At 38.4% G+C, this 19,510-nt stretch overlaps 3 protein-coding genes across 7 annotated transcripts; 1 reads left to right on the top strand and 2 right to left on the bottom strand.

The window, feature by feature from the left end:
- Window positions 1-3,254: 3,254 nt before the first annotated feature.
- Window positions 3,255-6,772, top strand: LOC131003853 (metacaspase-1-like). Of its 5 annotated transcripts, none has more exons than XM_057930408.1 (7): window positions 3,255-3,771; window positions 3,944-4,014; window positions 4,127-4,227; window positions 5,117-5,249; window positions 5,693-5,813; window positions 5,917-6,126; window positions 6,547-6,772. In XM_057930408.1, exons 3-7 carry the CDS (start codon window positions 4,131-4,133, stop codon window positions 6,628-6,630), a joined length of 645 nt encoding a protein of 214 aa, XP_057786391.1. In that variant the 5' UTR covers window positions 3,255-3,771; window positions 3,944-4,014; window positions 4,127-4,130; the 3' UTR covers window positions 6,631-6,772. The 5 variants fall into 5 exon arrangements, with proteins under 5 accessions (XP_057786391.1, XP_057786390.1, XP_057786389.1 ...); XM_057930407.1 differs by having other exon boundaries at window positions 3,944-4,017; XM_057930406.1 differs by having other exon boundaries at window positions 3,255-3,834.
- A 3,820-nt stretch (window positions 6,773-10,592) lies between these two features.
- On the bottom strand, window positions 10,593-12,549 carry LOC131003849 (F-box protein At1g47056-like). The gene is made up of 4 exons (XM_057930399.1): window positions 11,937-12,549; window positions 11,737-11,851; window positions 11,308-11,631; window positions 10,593-11,105 (listed from the first exon to the last, which is right to left on the bottom strand). Exons 1-4 carry the CDS (start codon window positions 12,403-12,405, stop codon window positions 10,625-10,627), a joined length of 1,389 nt encoding a protein of 462 aa, XP_057786382.1. The 5' UTR covers window positions 12,406-12,549; the 3' UTR covers window positions 10,593-10,624.
- Window positions 12,550-15,175: 2,626 nt separating this feature from the next.
- LOC131003852 (probable LRR receptor-like serine/threonine-protein kinase At4g37250) lies at window positions 15,176-18,700 on the bottom strand. Its single transcript, XM_057930403.1, has 2 exons — window positions 16,802-18,700; window positions 15,176-15,954 (listed from the first exon to the last, which is right to left on the bottom strand). Exons 1-2 carry the CDS (start codon window positions 18,429-18,431, stop codon window positions 15,281-15,283), a joined length of 2,304 nt encoding a protein of 767 aa, XP_057786386.1. The 5' UTR covers window positions 18,432-18,700; the 3' UTR covers window positions 15,176-15,280.
- Window positions 18,701-19,510: the final 810 nt, after the last annotated feature.

Raw genomic sequence — 19,510 nt, 5'->3', positions numbered from 1 at the left:
ACTTTGTTTGGTGAATCATAAAAGGATGGGTATCTATTTAATCGGTGAATTATTAGGGAATCGTGAATTGTACCTAGTTTTGATCGGAGAAAACAAAAGAGAGTAATCGGAATTTTAGAGCACGAGAGTAAGGTTGCTGCTTGATAATAAAAGATAACGTATCTGTACAATGTGTGCATGCACGAGTATTTATAGAGGAATACAAGCTAAGGATAAGAAAGTAATTTCGCTCCCCGAACACGCTCCTCGCATGGACGGGGGCAAAATAGTAAACTCCTATCTAAGAACATGCACTCCGTGTGGTCAGGGGCAAAAAGGTAGATTCAATGGTGAGGTGGACGATTCCTCTGGCGCAAACTTTCCCTCTGGCAAGGACCTTTCCTCTGATTAAGTATTATTCCTCTGGCGAATATGATTCCTCTGGCGAGTATGATTCTTCTGATGAAAGCTATCTCGCTGCTCCCCGTGATTCCCCTGGTAAAGTCATTCATCTGTTCCGCATATATTACTCCTCATCATTGTTCTAGGTAATTAGTTTTGATCAAGTGCTTTATGCATGTGAGTTTGTTTACAAGTTCCAATGTATTCAAAGTATTTTTTTTTTTTCGTATGTTTAGTTAATCAAATTTTAGGCATTTAGCACTTTCTTTTATTTTGATTAATGAAAGTACTGCTCGTTAACATAGAATGAGTTGATCAATTCTTTGTACAAATTTAGTAAATTGATTAAATTTAATATACAGACGTGTACGCTTTGAGTTATTTTAAAATTTGAAATAAAACATGATTTTATACATGTATTTCCATCTTCCTGTTTCAACACCTATATATAAAGGCTATTGAAATTAGTTTACTGTAGGAATAAGTTATTTTTAAAAAAAATATATTATTCTTGTCTGATTAGTTAATAATATTGACTTTTTATTATCACATATAAGGATGTGCTTTATATTTTAATTAGATTGATAAATTAGGCCAAAACTTTATAAAATTAGTTAATTACGAATTGTTACAAACTATTAAGTTTTGTTTAAACTTCCAGGAATTTTGAATGGAGGCGTTTTATTTATAAGTGTATACGTATGATTGATCATAGGATATCAGAATAAGGTTTAAATTAGACCCTCATAAAATTATTCTTTTTATTGAATTAGGTGCGGGGCATTTAAGATTTTCATCTCGGAATTTGTTTGATTTTATTGTCTACGACATTAAGGTGAGAGATTATATGCTTGTGGTTATATTCATGTATGTTTTTATATGCTCTTATTTCATATTTGATTATACTTGCTCAGCCATGTAGAAATACATGTTCAGAATTTCAGCCATGTAGAAATACATGTTCAGAATATCAGCCATGTTGAAATACATGTTCAGCCATGTAGAAATACATGTTCAGAATATTAGCCATGTTGAAATACATGTTCAGGGGCTCTCAGTTCGCCCATCAGATTATCAGTATATGTGTATGACAATGTGAATTATTTGCATGTTCAAGCGTATGTGAATATGTGCATGATTTCTCACTGAGTATATTTTCAATATGTTCACCCTTTATCTTTTCAGTTTTGCAGTTCTGGAGTCGAGGTGGCCATGGAAGTCGAGAATGACTAGAGATTTAGTATTTCTATGAAAATTTAAATTGAACTTGTTACTTTTCAGTTTATCATTTTTACTATATTAGTTTTTGAACAAGTTCGTTTTAAATTATTTTAAACTTTGTTAGTCAAGAAATTTTATTTTGTCTATTAGTTCTTCAAGATTTTAAATTAAAAAGCTTATGAAAATCGGGCTGTTACGATTCTATTCTGTATCAAATTTCTTGCTTTGTTCACTGCTGCTTCTATTTCGTCTCTTTAATTAACGCCAACTGCTCGACAAAAATTCTGTTAGAGAATTCTGTATTCTTGAGGCAGTGGTTTGGCGCGGTGCGTTGCTTTCAAGGGAAACAATACGTTTGGCGACGCGAGCAACGCGATTCTTCAATCGTGGTTGAGCCGCACCTAATCGATTTATCTAAATCGTGAACATTGATTGCACTTGTAAGATTTCTTATCTATCATGTAGCATGATATTTTCAAATTTCTATTCTTTAAATTGTATTATTTCAAGTAAAGTCCATTTAGAGATTGTTGTGAATTGTGATGAAGCACCGTGAAGTTTATTGATTTACAATGTTAGTTTTACACGGGAGGTATTTGCTAAACATTAGCTCGTGTGATAAGTATTCCATGTCGCTTGATGGCCATTTACTAGATGAGCTCGGTGAAGAACTGTGGAGTGCGGCAGATACTATTAAAAACTGCTGCACGAATACGATGCTATGATAGTTTCTTCTGCTACATTGGGTGAGAAGTCGTCTATTCCAATTTCTAAAGAACGCGGAGCCAATCAGCCTCTTAAAATTGTGCTGTCAAAATGTTTGAATCCCTGACCAAGATTGCTGCTCTCGAAGATGATGGAACTTCCAAATTGTTGATAGTCAGTGAGAAAGACACGGGCGACAAGCAACACACCTATGCAAGGAGTCCAAACACTATCTCTCACTACTACAAAAATGCACATACATAACACCTCATACATAACGGTTTTTTCAAAAAACCGTTATGTATGAGCGCATTTTTAGAATAGATAACGGTTTTGACAAAAAACTGTTATCTATGTACTGTTGTCCATACGCTTAGATAACGGTTTGAGTTATTCCGTTATATTTGTGTGTTATCTATTAGATACATACATAACGGTATTACAAAACCGTTAAGCCGACCGTTATCTATAAGCATCTTTTTATAACGATTATTCCGATGTTACGAAAAACGTTATATATGACTGTCATTTATAACGGTTTATTAAACCGTTATGTATCATCGTTTTGAAAATTGTTATGTATAAACATATATATATATATATTTTAAATTTATATTATATTATATTATATTTAAAAATAAAAAAGAAATTGATTATTTTAAAAACTGAATCTATTTGTAAATATAGACTTTGAAAAATTAAAAATATAATTCAAAATTCACATATTTACACTTTTGTTTTTAAATTCCACAAAATTCACATAAATTAGATAAAAAAATTTAAAAAAATAGAATTTAAAAAATTAAAAGAAAAAAAAATCAAAAAATTGGCTTCTTCTTCCCCAAATTGGCTTCGACACCTCCACTTTCCCTAAAAACTTAAAAGAAAAACAGTGCCTCTGCAATTCTTCTTCTCCATCCGCCTTCTTCTTCGCCCCCGCTCCCCCCCCCCCCCCTCCCTCATCCGCCTTCTTCTTCCCCAAATCGACCCCTCTTCCATATACCAACTCTCTTCGCCCCGATTCTTCACCAAGTCCCGACTTCGAACCATGCCGATGCTCCAGCGCAGCGCACACTTCGGCGACCGGGATCGACGCCTCCTTCACCAACTCCAGCGCGGCGCACGCTTCGGCGATCTGGATCGAACCAAGTCCCAGCTTCGAACCCTAGGTTGTCGCAGGTGGCCTGTCATCGAAGCCTCTCAGGAAAGCCAACTTTCCCCTCACGACCTATCTCGCGCTCCTCTCTTTTTTCCCCAAATCCAGAACCCTAGGTCGTTTGTCGCCACCGCCACCGCTTCCACCGGTAGTCACCTCCCTCGCAGTGAAATCTCCGATTTTAATGGCGGCGACCCTCTCTCTCTCAGATAATATGCACAAATTGGGCACAACTTTATCTTTCTAGGGTTCTAAATTGCACCGGTAACGACAGTTCTCTCCCTATCTCTCTCTACTCTCCAACTCCAGTAAGTCCTGAACTCTGCACTTCTCTACTCTGGGTTCGAATTTTGAAATTCTCGAGCAATTTTGTAAGTTATGCATACTTAGTAAGTTCTAGTTCGTTTCTTCGAAGAACGGGGTGTTGCAGTTGATTGATTCTTGTAGTCCGATTTAATACAATTGCTTCTTGCACTGTAGTTATTGAATTCGCGGGGGGATTCTGAATTCTTGATTGCTCCGGGTCCAAATTGTTATGACAGTTTTCTTAGGTGGTAAGCTTTACTTAATTGAATATTAGGCATGGTGGATGCTCACAATGAAATCATGTCTTGTATTCCTGTGCTCTAAGACCTAAATTTGAAACTGATCGTGTATTGTTAGGCTGATGCTGGAGGTTTACCCTCACTTGTTGCTCGAGGATTCAGCACTGTTCAGGCTGCTAGTGGTGGTGAGCAACTTGAAATTCAAGTTCCAGTTGAAAGGTTCATTCTTCATTTCTCATCTGCTATCTCTTTATCTATATGCATATATTTATATGTGTATTTGTGTTTTTTTACTATTTACTATGTTTGTGGAACTGAGGTGCTAAGTGATTTGTCACTATTTCAGAAACGACTATCTCTGTCCTTGGAATAGTCATTAAGTCCAGATTCCTTTGACTCTTCATTTCTAAACATATTCATCTTAATAATATACTGCTCAACCTCAGATATATTTGGCTAAAACTGGCATATTTTTTCATATATTTCAGATTTGAACTTGTAAATTCTGTGAGGATGAGGTAGTGCAGTCCCTTTGAGTAATCAGCTTGGTGACAGCTTCTTACTTCTATATAAATCAAGAAAGAAATTAAATTAGTGAAGCTAGTTTAAACACAAAAGTGAGAAAAGGGAAAAGTTTAGCTGTTGGAATATTCCGAGTTTCCTTTATCAATCTGCAACTCTATCCGCTTAGTTCTACATTATGCATGTACTCCACCACAGTTGGACCACTGCTCTTAAAACTCTTTAAGTTTAATTTGTATTATATTTTGTCTTACCCTCTTGAAATTTGTTTATGGGAGAGAGAGAGAGAGAGAGAGAGAGAGAGATTGTAGATATATGTGTATATATATAAAAATGGTTATTGTGACATAAGAGCTAGCTTGCTTGTTGAGTATTGAATTTGTTTTTCTCTCTCTCTACATATTCTTTGTTTCATTTTATATATCTTTCCATCTGTTCTTGATTTTGATTAGTATGAGTTTCCTTTGATCGTCATAATATTTAGCATCTTCTGTTTCTTGTTGCTCTGTATGTAAGTCTGTTGTTTTTCTACAGCTTTCTCTTTATTTAATTGTTAATAGCTTGCAAATGCCATTACAAACTTCAGATGATGGGAAATTGCAAGCTGAGACAGCTTCTGGTGAATTCTGGGTACTCTTTGGTGGGTTTGCTCCAATTGGTAAGAAGGTTGCTACTGAAGATGATATCATACCAGAGAAGACCCCTGCTAAGCTTTTTAGGTAATTAGTTTCAGTTCTTATTTTCTGTGATTTTCAAGTAAGAACTATTGGCTGCATTTAAGTAACACAGGTGCGAAGCTGGTTGATTATTTCACTTTTGAAAATTGGTAACAGGTTATGGAAGAGGAAAGTTATGTAATGCATTGCTAACACCTGATGCGAAGGAGAAAATATAATTACTTGTAATTAATGGCAGTATGAATTCTAAATACTTGGGCATTCAACACATATAGTTCTCGTTCATATGCAAATGACATTTCAGGATTTTGTGGCTAGCCAAAATAGGCCAAAGTCAACCCATATAACTCTAATTTCTGTTATTTATTTATGGTTGCTCTGGTTGGGTTAGTTGTTTGTTTCTGACATAAAAAGTTTGTTTCTGACTATATACATAGCAAGTAGAAAAGGATATATACTTACCACATCTCTCTCTCTCTCTGCAGAAGTGGAAGGTACGCATGGAAAGACCATCGTCCTCCATCAGGCGCTTGGAAGGGCACGAGCGGGGGAGAAGCCATATCCTTCAATGGTTGTGACGATAATCAAACTTCTGTTGATACCGCTGTAAACTTTGCACAAACTCGACTTCTTTTCTGTATTAGAATCTTCTTCCAGTTCCAGTTAATTGATAAGATAATAAACTGATGCGAAATTGGGAACTGAGCAGGCTCTATCTAAGGTGACGTCTGCAGGGGCAATGACCTTTGCATTCATCCAAGCAATAGAGAAAGGGCAGGGAGCTACCTATGGGAGCATCTTGAATGCGATGAGGTCTACCATCCGGCAGACTAGCGAGGATCTAGTTGCCGGAGGGGGTGCTGTCACTACACTACTCACAATGCTCTTGACAGGGGGGAGCGGTGTTGGACTGAGACAGGTACGTACGAATGCACCAATGCCAATGCCTTATTGAAAATTACTACAAGAGCCTAAATCACCATATGATCGATCATGTTGGATGCAGGAACCACATCTTAGTTGTAATGAGCGATTTGATGTCTTCAACCTTTCTTAATTTCCTTTATTTATTGGACACTGGCTCTCTTCAATCAACTCGAGCCTTTATTCTAAGAAATTGGTATCTATTATTATTATTATTTTGAAACCAAGAAATTGGTATCTATTATACCAATTTTAGTAATATTTCTTAAAAAATGTGAAATGGAGAAGTTTTTAGTGCTTAGTAACTTGATAGGTTTTCTCCATTTTACCAATCACTTTGATATGCTTTTTAAGTGTTTATCATGATGCTCTACATTGTGATTCTTGGTTGGCTCTTTGTATGATTTTGTGGCAGGTTTGTGGTGGATTAAATGAGCCGTACGTTGAGATGAAGAGGCTTGTGAATTCACAAGAAAAGTTGTACCAGATGGCTAGCTAGTTGCATATTTAATATGTTTAGTATTTTTGTAAGGCATAATAGTATAGATAGAGCAGTTGTTGAATTTTGATTATATTCAAATCTTGTATGAATTCTTTTTTATGATAATAATATAAAATTAAATATTTTGGATGATATATAAGATTATTATTGTGGTTTTATCATTTATACTGTTATGTATAAATTAATAGATAACGGAGAAATAGAAATCTAATTACTGTTATTAACATTAAAAAACCGTTATGTATAGGTGTGTACATAACAGTGAATATTAAACTTTCATGACGGTTTGAAACGTTATGTATAATACTATAGATAACGGATATAATCTGTTACTTATATATAAACAATCGTTATGTATATATGTATACATAACGGGGAAATTTAACTTTCATGACGGGTTGGAACCGTTATGTATAATTATTTAGATAACAGATTATCAAGCGTTATATATTTATGGAAAACCGTTATGTATAATAGAATAGATAACGCTTAAATCTCCGTTACGTATGAAATCCACATACATTACACCATTATACATTACGGATGTTTTCGCACATAGATAACGGATAAAATCCGTTATCTATGAGCGAATCTGGCATAGTGTCTGGAAAAGATAAGTCCTCTCAAATTCTTGAACACTGCAAGAATGAAGGACTCTGCTGGATCTGACGGGTAACCTTGTGGATTTTGAGGATATAAATTTAAAGAGGACTTCAAACAAAACTTGTTCCAGAAATTGGTGGTCAAGGTGCTGCCATTTTTTGGAGGTGATCATGAGAGATATCTGAATAACATGGACCTAAGAGGAAAGGTGAAAGGTGAAGAAATTGATATCATCTGTCCATGGTAAAAGTGTTCCTACTTTCAGGATATTTCTGATCCAATTATTTGCATAGACTGCAAATTCTTCTCTATGCCCTCATAATCTTGTTCAAGACGATAATTTGGTAGATTTTATTACGGTGAAACTCATAGCTCCAAGCTGGTTGAGGAACATTTTTGTATAGAAAACTTTTAGTAGTTGTGGATTGTGCATTCAAATTAATGCATTTACTGAAGTGAAATAATACATGAGACGATTTATGGATGATGAAGTTGACATGATGAGCACATATGAATGTAACAAAGAAAAAAGGAAAATGATACCTACAATACATTATTTTTGCCTTATACTCTAACATTTAACTCTGATATGGTATAAATATTTTTCTTCCTTCTTCTCATCATATATCTGAAAAAGAAATTTACAAAGATTTTTCTCTTTAGTTTCTATTTCTTTTTTCCTTCTTCCTTTCTGTGAAAAATAAGTAGATACCACAATGTGCAAAGACATTGGTTGGAAATTGAACTTTAATTGGCTAATAAAGGCAACATCATCGATTCATCAAAAAAAGAAAAGATTGTTGAGAATGCGATAAAAAGATTGTAATTAGAAACAATGTTTGCTGATCATCATAATAGCATGTGACAAATCATTCTTTGGGTCACCTATACAGTTTCTCAAACAAAGAAAGGTAATTGGTATCTATAAATTGGAATAACAAAAGGAACAAGAAGAACAAAGAAAAAGAGACAAAGAAAGCCATTTTTTATTTAATAATCATGCCTTAAATAGTTTAAAAATCATAAGAAATCCATTCCATTCATCAAGGAGTGAACTAATCTGCAACAATGGCTAATATGAAACTTCACAAAACTTCGCATATATTAATCATCTTCTAATATCCTGTTAGTTGATTATTAACAAAGAAGGCTAAAAACTAGCATTTGAGCATGTTTGGAAACTGCAACTAAAAATTGCAGGAAAGCCAACTAGCTCTTTGAAAAATATAAGTGTTCCCCAAAAAAATAAATGTGTTTCCAATAGATGTGTAGAACTAAAGAATATCCATTTGAAGCTCAATGAGCATTACAACAAATTAATGAAAGAGCATAAGTATTACAATCATAACGTATTTCCATAATCGGACCAATGATTTAACCAGTCTAATTACTAGTCATTCAACTAGTGCAGCGAAACACTCTTACGCCACAACTTAAATGGATTTGTCATTGTGGCTTTTGCTCCTTTTATACTAAAACCCATACGTTTTGAATACTTCAAGTAAAACTCATGAGCATCATCTCCAGTGTCAAAGGACATACCAATCTTTGGGTTATCTTCCTCATTGTTCAAACTCATAAAATTGACTGGCTGATTTGTATTATTGTCATCAACCACATCATTGATATCACTATCATTATTCATTTCATTGATATCTTCAAAACTCAAACGACGAGAAGATATACATCCACTATCCATAGTGATATTTTCCTTGGCCTAAATTCAAAGTAATAGGAAAAAAAAAGGTTATAGCTAATAGATAATCAATCTCTTTTTCGTTGTAATAGAACTGAAAACTTCATATATAAATTTAGCTCACACTTTATTTAAGCTCAAAATGGATGGTGCTGCAACACAATATTAATCAACCACAAGCAACTGGTATACCAGTTTAGCATTTTATTATTCATTATTTTACTGGAACCAGTTTTTACAGCTTAATTAACTGAAAGTATACGGTGATTGTAATACAAACTGTTCAAGACAAGATAAAGCAAAAGGTGATTTTTAAATAAACTCAACAAAGGGTAGTTTCAAAATATGATCAATTAGATTCTTTCACGTACTTAGAGTAACATATGGCTTTCTTGTTAGCATATAATGGATATAGGTCACACGATTAATACAAACTGGTGTACAAACTGGTAGTTTCAAAATATGATCAAGTAAATCAATAAACTTCATGGTGCCTCATCACAATTCACAAAGTTTCACAAGAAACACTTCAAGGGAAGAGAAAGAGAACACTAGCCCAGATAGTTGGAACTTTGTAAGATACTTGTATGTTGGAACTTTTGTAAAATACTTGTAATGTTTATTTATTGAATTTTAGTCTATATTGAATGACATTAAAAACTGAATTGTTGAAGTTTGAGTGTGTGTTTGGTTGTAATTGCACAGGTAGTTGATAACCAAGGATAACGAAAAAAATAAACAAAATTGTTTTTTTTTTGTAGAAATATACTGACGAATATATTTCGTCGGTGAGAAATAGAATTTCTCCAGTCACGTCCCGGTCAAGCTCATCACCGACAGACTAATTCCATCGGTACTTACCGGCGACGGTGACGGCATCGCCACGATGTTACCGACCAATCTTCCATCGCTAAATCTGTTGGTATTCACCGACGACAATACAGTTTCGTTGGTGCACTGTTTACCGACACTGTTGACGACGTTGGACCACAACCGTCGTTTGGCTGTCGATGGTTTACTATACCGACAAAATTTGCGATGATACCGATGAAAAAGTCCGTCGGTGATCGTGAGTATTGTTGTAGTGAAAGTTGTGAGGCTCTTGCATCGACAATTCTTCAACTTCATTTGCAATCATGCCTAACTTCATATCATGTACTCATCAAAGAATTACTCCATTTTTGGACATTACTGCACCACAAGCCAGTTTTTATCTCACTATCATAACATTACAATAAAAGTGGATCAATTCCTCCACTCATAACAAAACTCCCCTAACATTTATTAAAATCCATGCCACATAAAATGATGCACGCTCTTGTGGAACAAAGAGAATATATACATCCTAACTTTAGATTAATTAACTCTAATAATCAATTATCAATTTAAAATATAGAAAATAAAATATTAAAAAATAATTATAAACCTTAATTAAATTAAAGTACCAGAGTTATTTATTTTAAAACTATACTAAAACATAATAAGTTAAAATTAAATGAAAAAAAAAAAAAACTATAAAAAACTTTATAGTGAAACAGTGACTAGGTGCATTTAAAGATGTACTTCCCATATCTATATATTTTGTTGGAAACTTTAAGGCACAAAATTCAAGTCTATTACTTCCTTCTAGTTCTAGTTCTAGTTCTAGATATAGAAGACGAAGCAGAAATATAAATGAATTCAGAAACACGTTCAGAAGAGATAATTTCTCAACAATAGAATGACATAGAATGTGAATACGAAAAGGATTGCCAAAACTTTGGCGCGGATGAGTTTAGCATGAGCCTCATCAACGTACAAATCCACAACCAACGACGCCCTCCTCTCCCTAAGCAACTCCACCACTCCTCTCGACACCCCTCTACACTTGTCCACCTCAATCCTCACCAAACTCGGACACCCGTAGGCCACCGCCTTGATCCCCGAATCCGTCACGCGGCACCGCTTTATGCGCAGCTTCCTCAGCGCCGTGCAGCGTGCCGCCATGCACGAGATCTCACGATCGCCGATGGTCTTGCTCGAGCACAGCGCCACCGTCTCCAGCTTCCGACAGTTGGAGCCGATCGCCGTCAAACACTCGGAGCTCGGCTCCACCCCGACCAGCACCAGCTCCACTAGGTTACCACTGCTCTCCGCTATCGCCATCAGCCCCGAATCGCCTATCCGGTTACTCCTGCACCCAATGCCAGACATAGTAAGCTCCACGAACAATATATCTTTTATAAAATGGTTAAATTATTGGTTTTTGGTGAAATGTTTTGTGCAAAAGCCTCTATTATGAGACTGTGTAGTAGGAAACAGTCTTTTAACAATCTCAAAATAAAAATCTAAAAATCATAGCTCTTATCATGAAAATTTTCTGCATCTGCCCCTACCTGCAGCCGTCGATGTGGAGCTTCCTCAAAAGCTTGCACTTGTTAGCAATGGTGGAAATCCCTTGGTTGGAGAAATCCGGAGCTCTAGCCAAGTGAAACACCTCCAAATTCGAGCATTTGGAAACGGCCGTTAGCCCGACATCACTCACCTGCACCTTCTCCAGATGAATCTCCTTCAAGAAATTGTTTCGCCTCGCAACGTCGTGGAGTAGTCCGTCCCAATTTCCCGTGCAGCTCAAGATCTTCAACGTCGTTAGGTTCTTGGATTCGGTAACCAAGGAGCAGAAGCAGTGGCCGTTGTATAGCTTTTTAAGCTTTATTGACCTAAGATGAAGAAACGCAGCTTAGGTAATTAGTAATTAAGATTATTTTCTTCCAACCAGTAGGGTGTGTGAGAATTATAACTTAGAAAAAAGAAAAAAAGCTGACCTAAGACTTGAGGCAGCGACACCGGGGCTGATTGGCTCGCCATCTTTGATGCCGCGGAGGCGCTTGACGGAGAGCTCTTGAAGCGAAGAGCAATTGTTTAGAAGCGAAGCCATGCCTTATGTAGACAATTAAAATATTTAGCAAATAATATTGCGGCACGTATAAATTGTGAATTAAAATTTTCATGTTAATCTTTACACCTTTATCTCCGAAGGTGCACGATGTGCATGAGAATTTGCGCAATGATTTGCAGTTCTGAGCCAGGGCGAGAATGCCGACGCCGGAGACCTCGCGGCAGCGGCGGAGCTTGAGGCGGGCGAGGTTGTGGCAGCGTTGGGAGATGAGGATCAGCGCGTGGTCGTTTATGCTGACGGAGTTGCGGTTGCAATGGAGGGCGAGCTCGGTGATGGAGTCGAAGCGGGTGAGGATTGCGGGGAGGCGGATGGTGACGCGGCTGGAGGCGTTGAGGGCGAGGCGGCGACGGTTCTGGCCCTCCACCACAAGCCAGCGGCGGCAGACCAATAGGCAGTTGTTCCTGTCATCGTAGCTCAGGCGTTGGAAGATCAAGGCTAGACATCCGTCGGGGATAGCGGAGGTGAAGTCTTGTTCTTGGTTGTCGGCGGACGGCTCGCCCGGGTTATGGCCGTGGGTGGAGGTGGCTTGACCCATCTCCGGATCCTCTCACGAGGGCACGTCCATAACACGCGCCGCCGTCGTAGAAGGGCGAAGTTGGTGGGTGTGGAGGTGGTTTTGGGGGAGAAAACTGATTTGAGTTTGGATGGATGGGAATTGTTGTATGTGGTTTACCAAAAATGAAATGTAGTCCGTCAAAAGCTCGGTATGGTTTATGGAGGACACGTGGGATCCTCTGTCCCATTATTTTGTGTGTACCACTCTTAATTTATTATAATTTTTAATTATATTTTTTTAATGTTAATTTATTATGCTTTAATATTATAAAAAGATAATTAACAAGGGTTCATTCATCCAATTAGGGTTTATAATTATTTTTTTAAAATAAGACCATAACTTTGAGTGTTTTTTAAAAGAGGACTATTTGTATGAAATTTGAAAATGAGGACTATAACTTCTATTTTTTACATTGACACTTCTATTTCTGGCCCAAAATCAATTATTTGGGCTTTCGATGGCACTTAAAGCCTATTGCTGACGTGGTCGTGCCATGTCACTTTTTTGGCATTTTTTTTTTCTTTTTTGTATTATCGATTTTTTAACACATTTTAGGCAGAAATAAAAATTTAATTAAAATTGGGTTAATTGCACCAAATATCACCAACTTTGCCTGAATACCATTTTCCCCATGATTTTAAAAAATTTCACTTTTTATCACAGATTGAATTAGTCGTTAATTTTTCCCACAATTTTCAGCTCCGGTAACCGAAAAGTTGACGTGACGCTGATTTGGATTTAAATTTACACCTAACATTGATGTGGAATATATATCAATTCATTAATTCTCTCTCTCTCTTGCGGTTTCTCCCTCCCGTTCCATCTCCCTCTCATTCTCTCCCTCAGAAATTTAAGGCGGCAGCGGCGGCGACTCGACGACCCTTTCTTTCCAGCGGTGCTGACTTCCTCCAGTGGGTGGGACTTCCTCCGGCAGCGGTGCGGCGACACTTCCTCCATCGGCGGCTGCTTCGCGGCATCAGAGCCCCTCTGCCCTCGGTTTTTACACTCCAGCGGCAGCGGCGCGTTCCTTCGACGCGACTTCTTCGCCTCTTTTCCCCTCCTGCACTGTACTCTTTCTCTCTTTTATATCTTTTTTCCCTTCGATGAATTATTTTTTGTTTCTGATTTCGATTACTATGTGTGTTCTCTTATTTTTTGGTTTTCATTCTTGCCACCCACCCGCGACGGCCAACTCCGCCGCCGACGGCTGAAATCGCCGAAGCTCCGCCGTCCTTCGCCCCCAAACTCAAAAATACAGAATCGGATTGTCCCCGCAAATCATCGCAAACCACCAATTGTCCGAGTGAAGAATGAAAAAAAAATGAAAAATTATGGGAAAATGAAATTCGGACAAAGTTCATGATATTTGGTGTAATAAAAAAAAACACAACTTTTTCAATCGCCGGAGTGGAACGTGTGTGACGTGTGCTGGCGAGCCACATTAGCGCCACGTCAACTCCGATCTGAGAGGGGAAAAAATCGTGGGAAAAATGAACAACTAATTCAATCTGTGATAAAAAATAGAATTTTTTAAAATTATGGGGAAAATGGAATTCGGGCAAAGTTGGTGATATTTGGTGCAATTAACCCATTAAAATTTAATTTAACTAAAATAAAGATAAATAAATATATAAGAAGAGGATGTGCACTATATTGAAATACGAATATTATTTGAACATATTTCTTTGTATTATTGTTGAGACAATTTAACATAATTTATGTGTTAAATAATTACTTTTTTTTTTATAAATACTAAGTGTAAAAAATATTTTTTTAAATGTGTAATTTTTAAAAAAGCAAAATTTTATTTATGTTTTTAGGCTGAAAAGTGCTAAAAAACCGATAATACAAAAAAAGGAAGAAGTTTTTTTGCTCGACGGGTGACATGGCACGGCCACATCAGCAACGAGCATTAGGTGTCACCAAAAGCCCAAATAATTAATTTTGGGCCTGAAATAAAAGTGTAAATATAAAAAACAAAAGTTATATTCCTTATTTTCAAATTCTGTAACATATTATCATTTTTCTGAAAACATCGAAAGATATGATCGTGTTTTAACAATTAACTCTTACAAAATTAGACATGTAAAAAATTATCAGAATGTTTAGATGGAAAGCTTGGAAACCTTTTATGAGTATTCAATCATTTGTTGGCCAAGTGTCCGCAGCATCAGATGGAATATGATTAAGAAAGCACGAGGTCTCATACTAGCTGGCCGTGAAGGATCCTTTTTGAATAAAATGCAATGTGTTGTGTTCAAATCATTTGGGCCCAAGCCACTAATTGAAAAATATTTGGGCTCTACCCTAAGCAAAAATAATTGACAATGTAAAGAGAGAAGCTTAGGCACGAAGGATTGAGTTTGAGGGAAAACAATTTTATTATTCTATAAATAAATTAAAAAAAAAATCCCAAAATATTTGGATCCTAAAAATGCTGCTAAAGCGTGTTGATCCCGGGTCATGAGAAAGTAAGAGAGGACTCAACAATTATAAGGGGTTTGAACAATTATATACATTAATAAATATATGAATTTATATATTTTTGGAGGCTCCTATTTTTCGGACTCCTATAATGTCGATCACCCTACACAGGACCTAGAATTGCCTCTAAGTACTTGTTACGTAATTCATTTATGTTTTTAAAAGTATCAAATTGCCCATAAAATATTAGCAAGCTGAGTACGCGCGGCAGTGAGTATAACTTTCCAAATATAAGTATACAAATATATATTTCTTGGAGTTTCTGTGAAACAAGACAAACTCGTGTGTTAATTTGTGATGGTAGGACAAAATAAACATGTTAGTCTAGAATCATAGATACAAAAATCTCTACACAATTAGGGTTCGTGGATCAAGAAAATGAAGAAATTGGAAACTTGTCAAGTGTTTGAAGAGCCTCTTTCATTGATGGTCTCTTTTGTGGCACAGGTGATATGCAACTATACCCTAATCTCAGCAAAACCAACAAGGCATCCTCCTTCCCCTCCATCTCCGCACGGATCGCCACGTCAGCCGCTCTCAAAACTTTGCCCTTGTCGTAGTCCTCTGCTGACGTGGAAGATCCGAATAACGCTAGTCCGGGTCCCATTTCATCGGACACGATGACTTTTCCGGTCAACAGCTCGAGCAACACCACGCCGAACGAGAACACGTCCCACTTCGGATGGGGCTTGAGGCTCCTAAGGGATTCGGGCGCGTGGTAAGGCGAGAGGCCTATCGCGCTCGAGCTAGGGCTCGGTGTAGCCAGATCTTGGAAGCTCTCGCGCGACGCGGTCGATCTCTTGCTGCCGAGGTTCCGTGCCGACCCGCCGGCCTTTGAGCCGCCGATATCGCCCGCCACCAGCCTTTCTAGCCCAATATCTCCTATCTTGGGCTCCATGTCTGCGCCCAGAAGAATGTTACTGGGCTTGAGGTTTCCATGTACGTGCTTCTTTTCGTGGATGTAAGATAGCCCACGTGCCACGCCTTTTGCTATCCTGAGCCGCATTTCCCATGGTAAAGGACAAGGCGAGCATCCAGCTTTTCCTGAAAGTCACCACACACAACCAAAAAAAAAGAAAAAGAGCAGCTTAGCAACAAAAAGGGCTTGTCACTTTCCGTGCAGATGACTACACATGATATGGTTATTAATTACCGGTGCACACACATAGCTACCATGCGCAGTGAGCCAGGTTTTGAAATTTGACTTGCAATTATTTAAAACAAAATTAGGTTGGTTTTAGTTATAACTGCTCCACAGTCTAAACTCCCAGTCTTCCGCCGGCCCGCGCACATTAGCAGAGACTTGACTTTCCGACTACTGAAAAATGGATTACGCATGCTATGTCCCAACAATTTTCTAGTATTTAGAGAATTTGTTAGAAATTACTATGATACAATAGTAATTAGTAATTTTTATCGTTTAAAGTAAATGTCAAAAAAAAATATACTAGCTATTTATGAAATAATAAATTATAATAGTAAAAAATTTAAATTAAATGTTAACAAATTATCTAACCTAATATGGTACAAACAATTCTAATTAATTAACAAAGAACAAAATTATACTATAGCACACAAAGCTAAAACTGAAGGAAAAAGTGGGAAAGAAACTAAAAGAATGTAAAAAGGGATCAAAAGTGGGAGACTAAAAGTAGGATAGAGATAGGATCCCAAATAAAAAATGGCGATGGAATCTGTTTCGATTTGTAGGTTAGTGAGCAGACTGTAATAAATTGGACAAATCAAGCAATCGGGACCGTTATAGCTAAATGTTTTTATGTGGAGCGAATCCAAATAATAGAATCTCGATGGTGACAATGCATAATCACATAACCAAGAAAATTATGGAGAGCTGAATAATTTTAGTTACTGTAAATTAAGAGGGACTTACTGTGACGGGCATTGGCAAGGCTACCATTAGGCAGATAATCGTAGATCACAAGCTTCTCGTCGGCGCCCCAATAGAAGCCTCGAATCCTGACCAAATTCGGGTGCACCAATTTGGCTATCACTCGAACTTGATTCTCGAAATCCTTGAACCGTTCGACCCCGCTTTCCCCGACGCGCCTGACGGCGAGTGTGGTGCCGTCTCCGAGCACGGCCTTGTACATTATGCTCGAGCCCGACGCCCCGAGGATGTAGGCCGACGCCTTCAGCAGCGTCTCCACCTCCAGCTCCTTCTCGCCGTCCACCGTCACCAGCGCCCCCCTCTCGTCTGGGGCGCCTTCTTCTTTCTCGGAGGAGTCTGTGGATGAGTTCGAGCTTGAATCCTTATCTTCATCGGCGGCGGCATGTCGTGGCTTTTTCAAGCAAGTCCACGTTCCCAGCCACCTCTGTTGTTGCGCCGGGGCTGACTCCGACGACGCCCAGTCGAACTCCTTGGCGCTTTCTGCTTCCCTTTTGATCGCATTTTCTTTTGCTTTCCTTCTTCTTCGCTTCCTCGCGTACAACACGTAGAGGAAGATGATTGCGAGGATTGCGATTCCGGCGACGTCTCCCAGGACTATTGCGACGATCGTTCCCCTCCTCAAACCAGTCTTTTTCCCTCGTGAAGCGACGCCTCCCGTCGACGGATTGGAGGCTATGGTTTTCGGAATGGCGGCGATTGCCGGAGGAGAATCGGCCGGCGGAATTCCATTTACGTCGGGAGATGGAGCAGGGCACGGGTTTTGAAGCGGCTCCCCGCATAATTCAGGGTTTCCGGAGAGTGAGTCCGCTGCTTGGTGGAGGAAAAGATCAGACGCCGGAACCGGGCCTGAGAGGTTGTTGTGTGAGAGATCCACGGTTGCGTTGGGCGGAATTTGGGTAGCGAATTCCGGCGGGATATTGCCTGAGAGCCTGTTATATGAAACGTTCAGATAAGAAAGACTAGGGCCGCCCAAGTCCGGCGGCAGAGATCCGTTGATCAAGTTGGAAGACAGATCTAAGACTTGAATTGACTCGATCTTCCCAGGAATGGGGCCGAAAAAGTAGTTATTCTTCAAAGAAACGGCTGTTAAATTCGGAGTCGCGGTCAGATTGAGGGGCAGTTTTCCTACCAGAGCATTGTCGGAGAGATTGAGAAGCCGGAGATTCCGAAGCTCTCCGAGGGGCTCCGGCAGGGTGCCGGAGAGAAAATTGCTGGACAAGTCAAAAAATTCGAGCTCCGAAACAGAGAACAAAGTGGAAGGGATGGAACCGTTGATGGAATTGTTGGAGAGATTGATGTTTTGGAGGTGGTCGATCATGCCGAGAGTGGCGGGGAGGGAGCCGCGGAGGCCGGAATCGGGGAGGGATAGGCCCGTAACACGGAAATAGGCCTCGCCGGAGCCCGGAGCTCCGCAGGTGACGCCGTTCCACGAGCACGGCGTGTCGTCGTTGGCATTCCAGCTCCGCAGAGCTTGGAATGGATCGGCTGTGATGCTGTATTTGAACGACAGCAAGAGCACGCCGTCAGTGTTGAGCCCGAACGATCCGGCCCGAATAAGGAGGGCCAATGCGAGGGCCCATACATTCAGCAGATCCAAGTTTCGGGCTCTCATAATGCTTTGCAGCGATCCCACATATCTGTTTCTCGCAAACAGAAGAGGGGGAGAGAGAGAGATGAGAGAGAAAATGAATTAAGTGAGATTTATGATGAGGCACAAGGGACCATGTGGTGCGCGGTGCAAAAACAATAAATATTCACAAGGATCGGACAATAATGGTTTCACCAAAACTTTGCTAACCGAAAACCAAAATACTCTGTAATGAGACATCCATGATTGAAAAAATTATTAAGGACAAAGTACGACACACAATGATGCTGTCTACTTTGTGAAAACCCACTCGGGTTTGTTATATTTAAGTACACATGTGGAGATATCTATGTAGAGATATTTTCAGGCTTTCAGCCAGAACCACTCTATAAATTACTAAAATTTAAAATCAATATCAACATTACATTATGCAAGTTAATGATAAAATAAATAGTTCAATCCCTAATTTTTGCTATTTTGAGATTTTATTTAAAAATCTCACATCTTATTCGAAAATCCTCATTTTAAAAGATTACATTACATTTTTGCTAGGTCAGAGGAAGTTCGTGCATGTTTCTAAAGTTTTATTTTAAATTTAAGGGTTGACCGAAAAAAGGGTTGTTGGATTAATAACTATTGCATGTGGTTACACTATTATTAACATGGGATATTATTATAAATGTAAGAACTGAGATGCCTATGCTATGCTACTCTTAAGATCTCGGAACTGAACATAGCCTTAACAAGCAACAGCTAGCGCTGCACATGATTGGCGAGTAATGTTGATCAGCCCGTCAACGTCTTATGTTTATAACATGAAACTTTAATTATAGGCTATTTGCCATAACAAAAGTAAAATGTAGCCCCCCTAAAAAAGTAAAATATAGCCATTTTCTAAGAACCATACAAATTGTAAACTATATATGTTACCACGTACTCTCTCCGTGTCTATATTTCTTTTTTGGATTGTTTCATAGTACTCCCTCCGTCCACAAAGTATTGCCCCATTTACTGTTCGGCACAGGTTTTAAGAAAGCTGATAAAGTGGTTGTAAGTGAAATATAAGGGTAGTTGACTAAAGTGATAAAGGTAGTTGACTAAAG

The sequence above is a fragment of the Salvia miltiorrhiza genome, unplaced genomic scaffold, assembly GCF_028751815.1.
Source record: "Salvia miltiorrhiza cultivar Shanhuang (shh) unplaced genomic scaffold, IMPLAD_Smil_shh original_scaffold_275_2, whole genome shotgun sequence".
NCBI lineage: Eukaryota > Viridiplantae > Streptophyta > Magnoliopsida > Lamiales > Lamiaceae > Salvia > Salvia miltiorrhiza.
Note: the sequence above shows the minus strand (reverse complement) of the source record. Positions and strands in the feature narration are given on the sequence as shown.

Excerpts from the sequence above, each read along its gene's own strand:
- LOC131003849 (XM_057930399.1), bottom strand. The coding sequence starts at position 12,405 with ATGGGTCAAGCCACCTCCACCCACGGCCATAACCCGGGCGAGCCGTCC. Across the intron at positions 11,852-11,936 it reads GTGCACCTTCGGAGATAAAG|GCATGGCTTCGCTTCTAAAC; the intron begins GTGTAAAGATTA and ends TGTCTACATAAG. Across the intron at positions 11,632-11,736 it reads GTCGCTGCCTCAAGTCTTAG|GTCAATAAAGCTTAAAAAGC; the intron begins GTCAGCTTTTTT and ends TCTTCATCTTAG.
- LOC131003852 (XM_057930403.1), bottom strand. The coding sequence starts at position 18,431 with ATGAGAGCCCGAAACTTGGATCTGCTGAATGTATGGGCCCTCGCATTG. Across the intron at positions 15,955-16,801 it reads CCTTGCCAATGCCCGTCACA|GAAAAGCTGGATGCTCGCCT; the intron begins GTAAGTCCCTCT and ends GGTGACTTTCAG.
- LOC131003853 (XM_057930408.1), top strand. The coding sequence starts at position 4,131 with ATGCTGGAGGTTTACCCTCACTTGTTGCTCGAGGATTCAGCACTGTTC. Across the intron at positions 5,250-5,692 it reads ACCCCTGCTAAGCTTTTTAG|AAGTGGAAGGTACGCATGGA; the intron begins GTAATTAGTTTC and ends CTCTCTCTGCAG. Across the intron at positions 6,127-6,546 it reads GCGGTGTTGGACTGAGACAG|GTTTGTGGTGGATTAAATGA; the intron begins GTACGTACGAAT and ends ATTTTGTGGCAG.